Source organism: Oryx dammah, unplaced genomic scaffold, assembly GCF_014754425.2.
Source record: "Oryx dammah isolate SB20612 unplaced genomic scaffold, SCBI_Odam_1.1 HiC_scaffold_11232, whole genome shotgun sequence".
Classification (NCBI taxonomy): Eukaryota; Metazoa; Chordata; class Mammalia; order Artiodactyla; family Bovidae; genus Oryx; species Oryx dammah.
Window position 1 is genome coordinate 2,069,978 of NW_024080625.1, and position 13,364 is coordinate 2,083,341.

Genomic DNA, 13,364 nt, shown 5'->3' on the forward strand with positions numbered 1-13,364 from the left:
CAGCAGGTTCCCATTAGCTATCTGTTTACACATGGTAGTGTATATGTGTTCATCCGAATCTCCCAGTTCCTCCCACCCTCTCCATACCTGCTCTCTGTCCCCATTACCATTCTTTATGTCTGCATCTCTGTTCTTGCCTTGCAAATAGGTTCATCTTGTACTTCAACTTTTAATAACAGCCCTGGTGGCTCAGATGGTAAAGCTTCTGCCTACAATGCGGGAGACCCAGGTTCAATCCCTGGGTTGGGAAGATCCTCTGGAGAAGGAAATGGCACCCCACTCCAGTACTCTTGCCTGGAAAATCCCATGGACAGAGGAGCCTGGTAGTCTACAGTCCGTGGGGTTGCAAAGAGTTGGACACGACTGAGCGACTTCACCTTCACTTCACTTATATTATTTAGAAGTTTTGATTTCCCCTTACAGGTTGATTAGTCTGAGGTGCTCACCTACCCCCATGGTATGTTTGGTACGTGTGTGTGTGCATGCTCAGTCGTGTCCGACTCTTCGTGACCTCGTGGACTGTAGCCCACCAGGCTCCTCTGTCCATGGGATTCTCCAGGCAAGAATACTGGAGTGGATTGCCATGCCCTCCTCCAGGGATCTTCCTGATCCAGGGATCGAACCCACATCTCTCTATGTCTCCTGCATTGGCAGGCAGGGTACCCTTACCACTAGCACCTGTATTATATCATATTTTCATGCCATTCAGTACATACCTAGAATATCATTTTTGAAGCTGCATAGTATTCTGGGGTATAATGTACAATAACACATCTAAACCCCCTATCATTGGATATCTAGATTTTCCCCCCAGCTCTTGATGAAGATAACCGCGTGCTTGTGGCTAAATATTTGCACTCATTCTGAATTTTTCCTTATGCTGAATTCATGGACATAGGATTACTGGTCACAGAGTGTACGTGACTGTAGGCTTTTGACCCTCGTGGTCAAATTGCGTTCTAGATTAGCTGCACAAATGTGTGCCTCCTTTAGCACCCCAGCACTGCATCTTTACAAATACTGGTGTCAACCTTTAAACATAATTGCTTCTAGTTTAGAGGTGAAAAGTGGATGTTCTTCTTGGCTGTTCTTTGATCACTAGTGAGACTGAACTCTGTTTTCCACAAGTTTATTGGTTCCAAATTCATCTTTGACTCGAGATCATTAGGAATGACATGCAAAATCACTCTTAAAGAAGTCTCATATCTCAGAATGTCTCTGCTCTTTGATTTTCCTGCTTCTTTACTCTGTTGAAGAAAGACGCGGGGAACCCCAGGGGGACGCCTGGGTGGAAGTGACTTTGGAGAGAGGCAGTCATGCTGAATTCCCAACTGGCACTGCTGCCAGAGAACAGGAGGGCCTCACAGGAGGAAGGCTGGCTCAAGTAATTCCTTTTCTTCCCTCTTCCTTCCCCAGACACAACGGAGCCAAGCAGCTTCTCCAACCAGGATCAGAATGAAGAAGACTCCGATGACCCTTCTGTGACCTTGGACCTGTCCCAGCTCTCCATGCTGCCCCACCTGGCTGACCTGGTCAGTTACAGCATCCAAAAGGTCATCGGCTTTGCCAAGATGATCCCAGGGTTCAGGTAAGGAGCTTCTGGGGCATCCAGGAGACAAAGTCAGAATCCTATCCTGAGCCCAAAGAAGTCTTGGAAATTCTCAACCTACTGCTTCCCAAAATACACCTTCAGGTCCTATCCCAGACCTCCTAAATCAGAATCTCTAGGCAAGGTCCAGAAATCTGTATTTAAGAAGTGCAGCCTCTCCAGCATTATGGCGCAGGCCAGCAGTGGAAAGCCACACATCCTTCACAGTGTCTGTGTGATAGAACAGACACTGCCTGGTGAAGCTCAGCACCGGGAATTCCAGTGTTGCAGCCAGTGTGTCAGAACTGGGTTGACAACTCTGAGTTTGCTGCTGTGTCCACTCCAGCTGCCTTGAATCTAATTCTCATATTATCTTTTTATTTTAAAAATATTTAATTTATTTATTTGGCTGAGCTGGGTCTTAGTTGTGGCACGTAGGATCTTTGAGCTTCATCGAGGCATTCGGACTCTTAGTTGCAACGTATCAATCAAGCCCGGGCCCCCTGCATAGGGAGTGTGCGTGGAGTCTTAGCCGCTGGACCACCAGGGAAGTCCCTCATGTTAACCTTTTAAATTAAACCTACATTAATCCTTCATTCCCAATTCTGAAATCAAGATGAAGAGATAGAGTGGAGAAAGTGCTGAGTTTGTGAAGTAATTTAGAAATCCTAGAGGGGAGGGACTTGCATTTATAACCTGGGCATCTTTCACTCAATTTATATATCATCCAAGGCTGTTTCCTAATAGTACTGAGATATTTTTTGCCAAAGTAGGTAAGTATAAGGAGTTCTACTAAAGTAGTGCCTGCTTCTCTCGCCTGGAAAATCGCATGGGCGGAGGAGCCTGGTGGGCTGCAGTCCATGGGGTCGCGAAGAGTCGGACACGACTGAGTGACTTCACTTTCACTTTTCACTTTCATGCATTGGAGAAGGAAATGGCAACCCACTCCAGTGTTCTTGCCTGGAGAATCCCAGGGGCAGGGGAGCCTGGTGGGCTGCCATCTCTGGGGTCGCACAGAGTCGGACACGACTGAAGCGACTTAGCAGCAGCCAACCCAGCACTTCCCAGTTTGTTTCTATCCTGAGACAACTTGCTGTCTGTTACTTTATGCCTCACACCAATTCAAATACCAGGTATTTGCCAATGCTCTTTCCTGGAATTGATATGAAAATTTTAAAGGAGCGAAAACATCAAATGATGTTGAGACATTCTTACCATTCATTCATATTGCGCACCTTGATCGCATTAAAAGGAGTAAAGGCCTCTCCGGCAGGCGAACAGGTGTAGTCTGTGAGGCCGGAGATTCACCCTCCAGAGCCCTTCCTCGGAGCCGATGACACATTCTGCTCAGTACAAGCTCCAACTCCCTCCTCCTCCCTTCATGTTACTGTTGGCAAACTGTACTTGTTCCAAAGTCTTGTTTTGTGTAAATAGCTAGAGAAAACAAACACTTCAGGTTGTTGATGGATACACTGTAGCAGGCAGCTCCCGGCTGAATTCCAGGAGCAGCAGACCTCCTCTGCACAGGGTTCCTCCTTCCTGCCCAGTGGACCAGAGAGCACCCGGAGCCCTGTCCAGAGGCTGAGGTTTGGTGATTTTCAGTGGTGGCTGGGTGATTTTCCACCTGCGAAAATCATCCTAAAAAGAAAGTGACTCGTTTCACCAGACTACCCCAATGCACCCCCTCCACTAAGTAACCTAAGCCCCCGTTTTTCTCTTGGCCCCCATCCCTTACCCTTACTCCACACACCCTCATACAAAATAGTATCACTAATCCCTCAATTCCTCTCCCCAAGTGGAAGTCATATCCAACTCTTTGCGACCCCACAGACTGTAGCCCACCAGGCTCCTCTGTCCATGGGATTCTCCAGGCAAGAATGCAGGAGTTGCCATACCCTCCTCCAGGAGATCTTCCCAACCCATTGCAGGCAGATTCTTTACCACTAGCGCCACCTGGGAAGCCCTCCTCTCCCCAAGGATGAGCTAAAATCTCCCCCTTCCCTTCCCTTTCAAGTCTCATTCTCCAGAGTTCCCTGGTCTGGCCCTGCAGTCCTGGCCGAAGTGAGGTGTATACGAACAGGTACTGCAACCACCCAACTATTGAGGCCAGATGGATTAAATCAGTCCTAAACATGCTTGAGTTGACTTTTCTGCCTTCGGCGTGGCTTGAAAAGTTGCAAAGTGGAATGTTTTCCAACAAAACTGGAGTAGGCCTTAGCAAGGGCTCTGGGAGGTTCACTGATGTGGATGTTCCCTGGGACTGGATGAAGCAGATGCTGCACCAGGCCTGGACCAGAGCCCAGGCTCCCGGGACCCAGACGGGGCCAGCCCATCTGCTCTCTGGTTCTGCCGGTTTCTGCAGTTAGAGGTTCTGTTCTTCCAAGAAGTGAAAGAACAGTGGCTGCGTCCCTGGTAGCTTTGATCTTGCTGCCTGGAGGCAGGGGTGGAAAGTGTGGGGAGGGCAGGATGAGACTTCTGTGTGGATGAGTGGAGGCGAGAATACAGGATGAAACTCCAGGGTGGGTGTGGGGCCAAAGTGGGGCAGGACTGGATGTGAACTGCCCTGTGGTGTGACCCTGGTGCTGCTCCTGCCTCCCACCTCTTCTTCCTCAGCCTCTTAGTCTGCACCCCACAAATCTCCCTCCCTCAGCCCTGCAAGAGAAACGCAGGGGAATGTGGCATCAGGAGCAGCAACTTAATGACCACGGGTGGTCTTAGATCTGAGAACCAAGAACCCCAGGTTTCACTGCCCAGAGGTGTGCATGAGGGACCAGACCCAGTCAGCCCCAGAAGGTTACATGCCTTCAACCTCACCACTATTTTTATCCCTAGGGACTCCTTCCTGGGTCAAAGGCCTGGGGTCACAGTGCTTCCCTCCTCCTGTGCCTTTCCTCTATATTCACTTAGGCATCTGTCCAGAACTCAGCTTTCTTACATATGCCATGAGAGATCAAAGATGACTGGCCTCCAGAGGGCTGGTGTCTGATGGAAGAGATAAACATGTGACCAGCTGCAGTGAACGCAGCTGAGGGAATACAAGCAGGGAGGGTCTGGACACCGCCTGGTGGGGATGGGAAAGACCAGCAGCACACACCCAGAGCATCTCACAGGGACCCAGGAGCGGCCGCAGGGGTGAAAACTGATCTGGTGTAAATACCAGTCAGGTCCAGAGAGAAGCCCAGAGCCAGAGCTGATGCAGGAACCAGGAGGACCTAGGTCTCTTCCTGACTTCCCCTTTACTTCCACCGCTAACCCCACCCACCACCATTACCAGTTCTGGCTGCAAGCTGCACTTAGAAAGTCCCTGTATTTCCAGGCTGTGGGTGGTAATTCGAGGTCGTTCTAGATTTGCTTTCATAGAAGTAGTATGTCTGGATCACAGTAGGCAGTGGTCCTGCTGAAATCTCTGTAGCCAGGCACCCATGGGATGTTTGTTCACTTCCAGCCATCCATTCTGAGTGGGCCATTGAACAAAACGTTACGTACAAAGACGTCCCTCATGGAATTACTTATAACAGCAAAACTCATTGTTGCTGTTGCTCAGCCGCTAAGTCATGTCTGACTCTTTGCAACCCCGTGGGCTATAGCCCACCAGGCTTCTCTGTCCATGGGATTTCCCAGGCGAGAATACGGGAATGGGTTGCCATTTCCTTCTCCGGGGGATCTTCCCAACCCAGGGATCAAACCCGCATCTCGGGGCATTGGCAGGTGGATTCTTTACCACTAGCCACCAGGGAAGCCCCAAACAGCAAAACTTAGAAGTGACCAAAGTGCCCAAACATAGGTGGGTGGGAGACTGATTAAATAACCTGTAATACACTGATGTAACAGGATGCCACGTACTGTGAACCGACATAGAAAGTGGGGCACGGGATTACTATGACCTGGTGAACAGTTGAAGAAGAGACATTTGCATGGAAAACAGATAGGAAGAAAATAAATCAAAACGTTCATTGTGCTTATGAGCCATTTTTATTTGCCTTTATATTTTATCTGTATTTTCCCAAGATTTAATAATGAACATATTTTACTTGCATCATGAATTAAAACCCAAATGAGGGTGGTGTTAGTTTTCACTTTTTCAGTGTGGATTGAGGGGTGCCAAGGATAGTGAGACATTCAGACACTGTGGCATCAGGGTTGTTTATTCCAGAGAGGAGGCAAGGGGAGGGGGACATGGTGGCTTTCCTTAAATGGTTAAAGGGATGTTCCATGGACTGGGGTCCACTGGTGGCTCAGTTAGGAAAGAAACTGCCTGCAACCCAGGAGACCCAAGTTTGATCTCTGGGTGGGGAAGGTCCCCTGGAGAAGTAAATGGCAACCCACTCTAGTATTCTTGCCTGGAGAATCCCATGGACAGAGGAGGCTGTCAGGCTACAGTCCATGGCGTCACAAAGAATCGGACACAGCTTATCAACTAAACCACCACCACGCCCATGGCTAATGCAGAACTCAGGTTCTGTCTTCCTTGAGAGGACAGAACTACAAGCCATGGATGAGTGTGTCATCTTGTGGGTTATTGCTCAACAGGAGAAGACGTTATTAGCCCAAGAGCCAAGCACCTCATGACTGTGGCCAGAGGTTGGGAGCTCCCTGGCCCGGGGGGAATCCTGCAGTGGTTGTGTGAGAGCCATCTGTGAGAAATGCTGAGGAAGGAACTGGACCACAGTCTCTAGAAGGGGCCTTCCAACCCTAACACTTTGTGATCTGCCTTCAGCCCAGGCCCTATGGTGCCCATTTAATCATGCAAGCCTTTCCACACCTCCTCACCCATCACCTGTTGACATAGGACTCTTCTCCATTAACATCTGTTTCCCACCTTTCTACATTCCAAAGTGCAGCCACAGGGGGTGACAGCCCCTCAACAGGATGTCCAAGAGGAAGTATGCAATCAGAAAGAGAAAGGGAAGAAGAAGTGGAAGCAGTTTGATCTGTGGGCCCTGATTCTTTCCTTGTCTTTGTTCAGATAAGCTCAGCTCGTGACTCAGAATAGTGGAACTAGTCATGAGCCTCTTGACTCATCAACACAGAGTTATTGACCCTCTCGTCAGGCTCAGGGCTCAGTGGTCAGTGTGAGTGTGGGGCTGGCCTTCAAGCAGCTTATGATGAAGAGCCAGAGGCAAGCATCTAAAGGACAGGAGTAACTGGAGCCTATTATACAGAGTGAAGTAAGCCAGAAAGAAAAACACCAATACAGTATACTAGCGCATATATATGGAATTTAGAAGGATGGTAACGACGACCCTGTATGCGAGACAGCAAAAGAGACACAGATGTATAGCACAGTCTTTTGGACTCTGTGGGAGAAGGCGAGGGTCGGATGATTTGAGAGAATAGCATTGAAACATGTATATTATCATATATGAAACAGACCGCCAGTCCAGCTTCGATGCATGAGACAGGGTGCTCAGGGCTGGTGCACTGGGATGACCCTGAGGGATGGGATGGGGAGGGAGGTGGGAGGGAGGGTCAGGATGGGGAGCACATGTACACCGTGGCTGATTCATGTCACTGAAGCCCGTATGGCGAAAACCACTACAATATTATAAAGTAATTAGCCTCCAATTAAAATAATTAATTAAAAAAATAAAAATAAAGGACAGGAGTGAAGGGGGAAAGGCAAAATAGGAGTACAAGCAATGTGCAGCAGGTCTTAAAGGAATGGCTCTAATTCAATGAAGCAAATCAGAGGGTGGAGGGATCCAAGGGAGGCCTAACTGGACTCAGGACGAGAAGAAGATGCATTCTCTAAGCTGGAGCTGTCCTGTGTTCAAAGGCATGGCAGTGTGAGAATGCCTAGCATCCAAACATGGAGTAGTTTTATGTTGTTAGAATGGAGGGTTAGTGGAGTCTGTGATGGGAAGCAGGGCTGGAAAGACATGTTGGAGCCAAGTTATGGAGTATGGGCTTGACCCTAGGGTGTTGGGTGATCACTGGGGATTTCTGAGCACAAGAATGACACTTTCCTCTAACGACAGTAAGAAAGGTAAATGAGAGACTTGACTCCAGGATTCTAATAAGAGGCTACTGGAAAAGATGATGGAACTCTGAATCAAAACAGTCTGGAGGGAATGAGGTCCAGAGATGTCCTGGAGACAGAGTTGACTTCACTACTGGAAGGACCAAAGACTAGGAACCACTGAGGATGGTCCTGGCGATGCTCTTGCAGACCTCCATATTCATGCCATGGCTTCCCAGGTGGTGCTAGTGGTAAAGAACCCACCTGCCAGTGCAGGAGACAAAGGAGTCGTGGGTTTGATCCCTGGGCCGGGAAGATCCCCTGGAGAAGGGAGTGGCAACCCGTTCCAGTATTCTTGCCTGGAGAATCCCATGGACAGAGGAACCTGGCAGGCTACAATCCATGAGGTCCCAAAGAGTCGGACATGACTGAAGCATCTTGGCACACACATACTCATGCCATAGCCCTGGGGGCCTCCTCAGGCTCCATCTTCCTGACCCTAGAAGAGCCGTGACTGCTTAGACTTGGGAGACCCTGGAAAGTCACTGGATTTTCCTTGTCTTAGTGGCTGAGCTACACCAGCTGGCATTTGGTCACACCTTTGAGTTGCTCTTCTTCAAGAAACAGTCTTGATCTTTCCACCCAGGCTGCAAGTTCCTCGGTGGAGGACCCAGAGCACATGCTGGTCACCTGGCAGGGTGTGCCTATCAAAGCATCACACTGATCAGCATGACCTGAAGGTCTTGACGAGTAACTGACCTCCCCCTCTACCCTCCCTGGCAGAGACCTCACCGCTGAGGACCAGATCGTGCTGCTGAAGTCGAGTGCCATTGAGGTCATCATGCTGCGCTCCAACCAGTCCTTCACCCTGGATGACATGTCCTGGACCTGTGGCAGCTCGGACTACAAGTACCAAGTCAGCGATGTGACCAGAGGTGTGGCTGGGTTCTGCCTCCATCTGCCTAAGCTCCACCCCTCCTGGGGTCATGTGCCCTACCAGGCACTTCAGAGAGAGGGAGGTAGCAACTGGGAGAGAAGGGCGAGGGTCAGGCCAGAGGGTGGGTGGAATGGGGTGGATGGCGCCCGCAGATGCCCACAGCAGCGGGCTGTTCTCTCTTGTAGCCGGACACAGCCTGGAGCTCATCGAGCCCCTCATCAAGTTCCAGGTGGGGCTGAAGAAGCTGAATTTGCACGAAGAGGAACACGTCCTGCTCATGGCCATCTGCATTGTCTCCCCAGGTACCTAGCGGCATGGCTGGGGGGGGCAGGCATGAAGGGTGAGCCCCGCTGAGGGGCAGCAGAGAAGCTCAGGGGGAGAAGTGAGCAAAAGGAGAGTCCGACCAGGAAAGACCCACTTTGCTGGGTTTGCCCAGGCTGCGTGGTATGGGTTTGTTGAAGGTTTCCTCACTGCCCTTGAGCTAGTGAGACCATTGCTGGTTCATGGGTGGGATTCTGAAGAACCAGACTCAGGCTCTGCTCTTGTGTGAACTGGATTGACCTCTGCTGACACTTGAGGTCCCCTGGGGGCAGGGCACAAGACCTTGGGGCCTGATAGATGGCTCTGCTGGCCTGATAGTTTAGCTGACAGATGCTGGAGGCAGAGTGCTGTGACCCTCAAGCTCTCCTGCCTGTTTGGGGTGGGAAGAGGGAGAGAGGTCGAGGAGGAGGAGATCTTGCAGTCCTGAGGATGCTGGGTGGCTGGTGAGGCTCCACCTAGACGGTGTTCAGGGAACAAGCCAGTGGCCTCTATAAAGGGATGCTTTCCTGGGCAGGCGCCCAAGGAGAGGACGTGGGCACCCCTCCCGCTGCCCAGCATTCACTCATTCTTTCACTGACTCAACACTGATTTATCAGGCTTCTGTCAAGCACCAGGCACTGTGCCTGGCACAGGGACTCAGCAGCAAACAGGACACAGATGCCCCCATCAAGTGTAGGAGGAGACATTAAACACGTGCAATTTAACAACCAACTCCTTGTGTGATGAGAGTTTTAAAAATAAAGTAAATGATGATACAGAGGGTAGAGCTGAAGATGGGAGCCTGATGTCACCTGGAGGTAAGGGCTCATCAGGAATGACCTCGAGGAAAGTCCTTTATGCTGTTACCTGAAGGATCAGTAAGAGGCAGGCAAAAGTAAAGGAGATGAGCTCCGGGTAAAGGGAACACAGATGTGAGAGCCTGCGATCCAGATCCTGATGAAAGATGGACAATAGAGACAGGAGAGAGACAAGGTGGAGACAGGACCAGAGGACCCAGGTGGACCTGAGACTTGATCCTCACGGCAGTGGGAAGTGCCCAAGGGGGTGGGGAGGCCTGATGTCACAGATTAGCAGCCGTCCAGGAGTGACAGAGGAAGATGCTGAGGCTGGGGGTCTGTCTTCGGGCTGAGGGGTTGGGGCTGGGCAGTAAGGGACCCGACTCAGAGCTCCCCGCCACCCCCTGCCTCTCTGCCCACAGACCGCCCCGGAGTGCAGGACGCCGCGCTGGTCGAGGCCATCCAGGACCGCCTGTCCAACACGCTGCAGACCTACATCCGCTGCCGCCACCCGCCCCCAGGCAGCCACCTGCTCTATGCCAAGATGATCCAGAAGCTGGCGGACCTTCGCAGCCTGAACGAGGAGCACTCCAAGCAGTACCGCTGCCTCTCCTTCCAGCCCGAGTCCAGCATGAAGCTCACACCCCTTCTGCTCGAGGTTTTTGGCAATGAGATCTCCTGACTCCGGCGGCCTGTACTGGAGCCTGGGAGGGGCAGCCTCTCCAGGGCTGGGCACCCAGGCCTGGGGCTGGCGGTTGCCCAGCAGCCCTTTCCACACCTGCTGGGGTTCATCCCCTCCTCTCCCGCCTCCCCTCCCCGGCTGGCCCATCCTCTCTCCTACCCCATCTAACGCCAGGTCCCCCTCACCTGCAGGCCACAGGCTGCCCCCCCAACCCACCCCCCACTTTCCTCAAGACCTCAGTCATGAGGATTTTTCGTTTATTTGACAAAGGAACTCAAGTGGGGGCAGAGGGCAGAGGCTGAAGGTGGGCCCTTGCCCGAGGACGTCCCCGCCATCCGGAAGTGGCTGCTGGCTGGTGCCGAGGGAGCAGGCAGGCGGGAGAGACAGACCCATTCCTCAGGGACAGAGACACCTGTACCTCCACTGCACTCCAAGCCCACCCATCCAGAGCTGCTGGGACCACCCTTCCTCCGCCCACCCACGATAAATACTGACTCACAACCCCCTCCTCATTCTGCTGCTGGTCTGTGCTGTCTGCCCCTGGGCAGTGTGCTGTGATGGGCCCTCCTCCTCTGCCTTCTTACCCTGACCTCCTAGGACACTCGCTGCTAAGGAAGCCCCAAAACTAAGGTGACCAAGATCACAACCCCCACCCTCATTCACACGCTGCCGGCCTAACGCTGTAGGGCCCACCCTCATCCTATCACCATGGGAACATTCTCCCCGGTAGCAGCTCTGGTAAGCTGGGCTTTCTCCCCATGGTAGGGGCCACTGGCCCAGAACGCAAGTGCTGGAGGCCAAGCAGGGAAGTGAGCAGGGCCCAGGTGATGAGGGGACAGACAAACCCAGCCTGGTAGAAGAGTAGTAGACAGAGGCCCCACCCATCCTGCCACTGAGCCCACAGCTCCTCTAAGCTGGGGTCTAAGGGGCTGGGGAGGCGGGAGCTCTTCTCCCTCCCACAGTCCACGTGGCAGGACTGAACGGCCCCCAGGCTTCAGAGGATTGCAGCCACTGTCCTCATTCACACCCTGCAGGTCCCTACAACCCACCCCAGACAGGACTGGCCACAGGCTCCAGAGCCCTTGCACAGCGGCCGTGGGGCTGGACGGGCATCTCCCTGGGGTGGATGGCCAAGGGTGATGACCCAGAGATCAGTCCACTGTCCCTGCCCCCAGCAATCTGGAGAAGCCACTTACCAGTAGGGCCTCATCTTTCCTTCCTGGCAGGGTGGGATGAAGTGTGAAAGTGTCAGTCGCTCAGTAGTGTCCGACTCTTTGTAGCCCGTCAGGCTCCTTTGTCCATGGGAGGGTGGGATGAGGGAGAGGAATTTCCAGGTCCCAACAGCCCCAGCCCACCCTGGCCGCCTGGGTCCGCTTCCAGCACTGCTCCAGCATCTCAAGTGTGGGTGGGGGGCAGCAGGTCTGGGATAGCGCTTCCGGTGGAGTTGGGTGAGGCTGGTTCCTCCTTGTTCCCACCCCACCCACTAATGTCAGAAAGGGCCGGTGAGGCAGGTGGGGTGGGGGCACCAAACTTCAAAGTCGGTGTTCTTCCCGTATCCAGAGCTGACGTCTGATGGATGGAAGTTGTCTTTAGAATCAGATGCCTTTGGGACCACATCCTGATAAAGTGGATAGTAGGCACCGCTAATGAAGAGATACTTATGGGAGGTATGGACTTATGCTGGCTAAGTTCTGCACACTATTGTTGCTGTTATTTTACAAATTAAGGAGAGGCCCTTGGGATCTGATTGTAGAAAAGGCTTGAAAATCGCTAACCCAGTTCAACCCCCTTGTTAGAGAAAACTGATGCTGAGGAGAAGGTGTGACTCACCCAAGCTCGTGTAACTAGTTTGGAGCAGTCCCAGGTCTGGACCCGGACGTTGGCCATGGGGTCCCGTGCTGTTTTTCCTATACTGCGCTACAGCTCAGACGTCATATCCCATTCCCCTGGTGGCCGACCTGTCCCTTGGGGGAAGCCCTGGATTTTAGACGGAGCAAGTCCAGAGCCCTGCCTCTCTTTCCTGGGCTGTCACCTCACTGAGCCCTCAGGACCAGGAAAAGGGACGCCTCAGCCTGCATCTCAGTGTGACTCGAACCCCACCCCAGTGTGGCCCTGGTCGGGTGGGGTCTCTGCCTCAGCTTGGTTTAATGCTGTTGCCTTATCAATAAAGCGAATTTGCCTTTGTACTGCCTTCATCCGCCCAGTGCTCCCCAGCCCTGCCTCCCCCAGGGAGCACGGCAGGACGCACGGAGGACGCTGTTCCTCAGCCTCGGCGCCCCTGACAGCCCCATGCAGTCCCAAAGTCCAGTCTAGCAGCTGGAAGGGAGAGAAAAGTCAGGCTCCCTCAATTGAAAGAAAATGTGGTCATCTCTCTGTTTCAGAATGAGAGAATGTGAAGGCAGACAGTCATAAATCTCAACCTTTTAAAGCATATTATTGGAAAGCCAGGAAGTGTTAGTCGCTCAGTCATGTCCGATTCTTTGCCACCCCATGGACTATAGCCCACCAGCCTCCTCTGTCCGTGGGATTTTCCAGACAGTACTGGAGTGGGTTGCCATTTCCTTCTCCAGGGGATCTTCCCGACCCAGGGACTGAACCCACGTCTCCTACATTGCAGACAAATTATTTACCCTTTGAGTTATCAGGGAAGCCGGGAAAGTATACACCAAAAATGCCAAATAAACAAGATTCTGGGAGATAGGAAAAGCCTTCTCTGGCTGCCTGGGAGAAGTAGGAGAATCTGAATGCGGTCAACAGGGAGGCTTGGAACGTACAGCAGATCTGGTTAAATCTGGAAATAAAACAGCAAAGAGGGCTTTGAAGAAGGGTTCCTGGTGATTTCCAAAGAGAAAAAACATTTGCCAAGAATTTGTCAAATAAAACCGATGAATACTTCCCATATGGTAATAACGATGGCGGATATTTACATAGCACTTACTTTATGTCAAGTACTGCTGTAAATAAATGCTTTATGCAAACCAGCTTGCTTTATCCTTTTAAGGACCCTTTGGGGAAATGGACAACTACTACACTCATTTCACAGAGCGGATAACTTGCCCAAAGCGGCACTGGTGGTAAGTGAGAGATGGGGTTTGAACCTT

At 51.9% G+C, this 13,364-nt stretch overlaps 1 protein-coding gene across 1 annotated transcript in view; it reads left to right on the top strand.

The window, feature by feature from the left end:
- Window positions 1-10,775, top strand: part of LOC120861319 (vitamin D3 receptor) — a 104,220-nt gene extending 93,445 nt beyond the window's left edge. Inside the window, exons 7-10 of the mRNA XM_040236959.1 lie at window positions 1,417-1,588; window positions 8,331-8,482; window positions 8,670-8,786; window positions 10,004-10,775. Coding sequence (XP_040092893.1) covers window positions 1,417-1,588; window positions 8,331-8,482; window positions 8,670-8,786; window positions 10,004-10,263 — 701 coding nt within the window. The 3' untranslated portion in view covers window positions 10,264-10,775. The remainder of the gene's footprint in view (window positions 1-1,416; window positions 1,589-8,330; window positions 8,483-8,669; window positions 8,787-10,003) is intronic.
- Window positions 10,776-13,364: the final 2,589 nt, after the last annotated feature.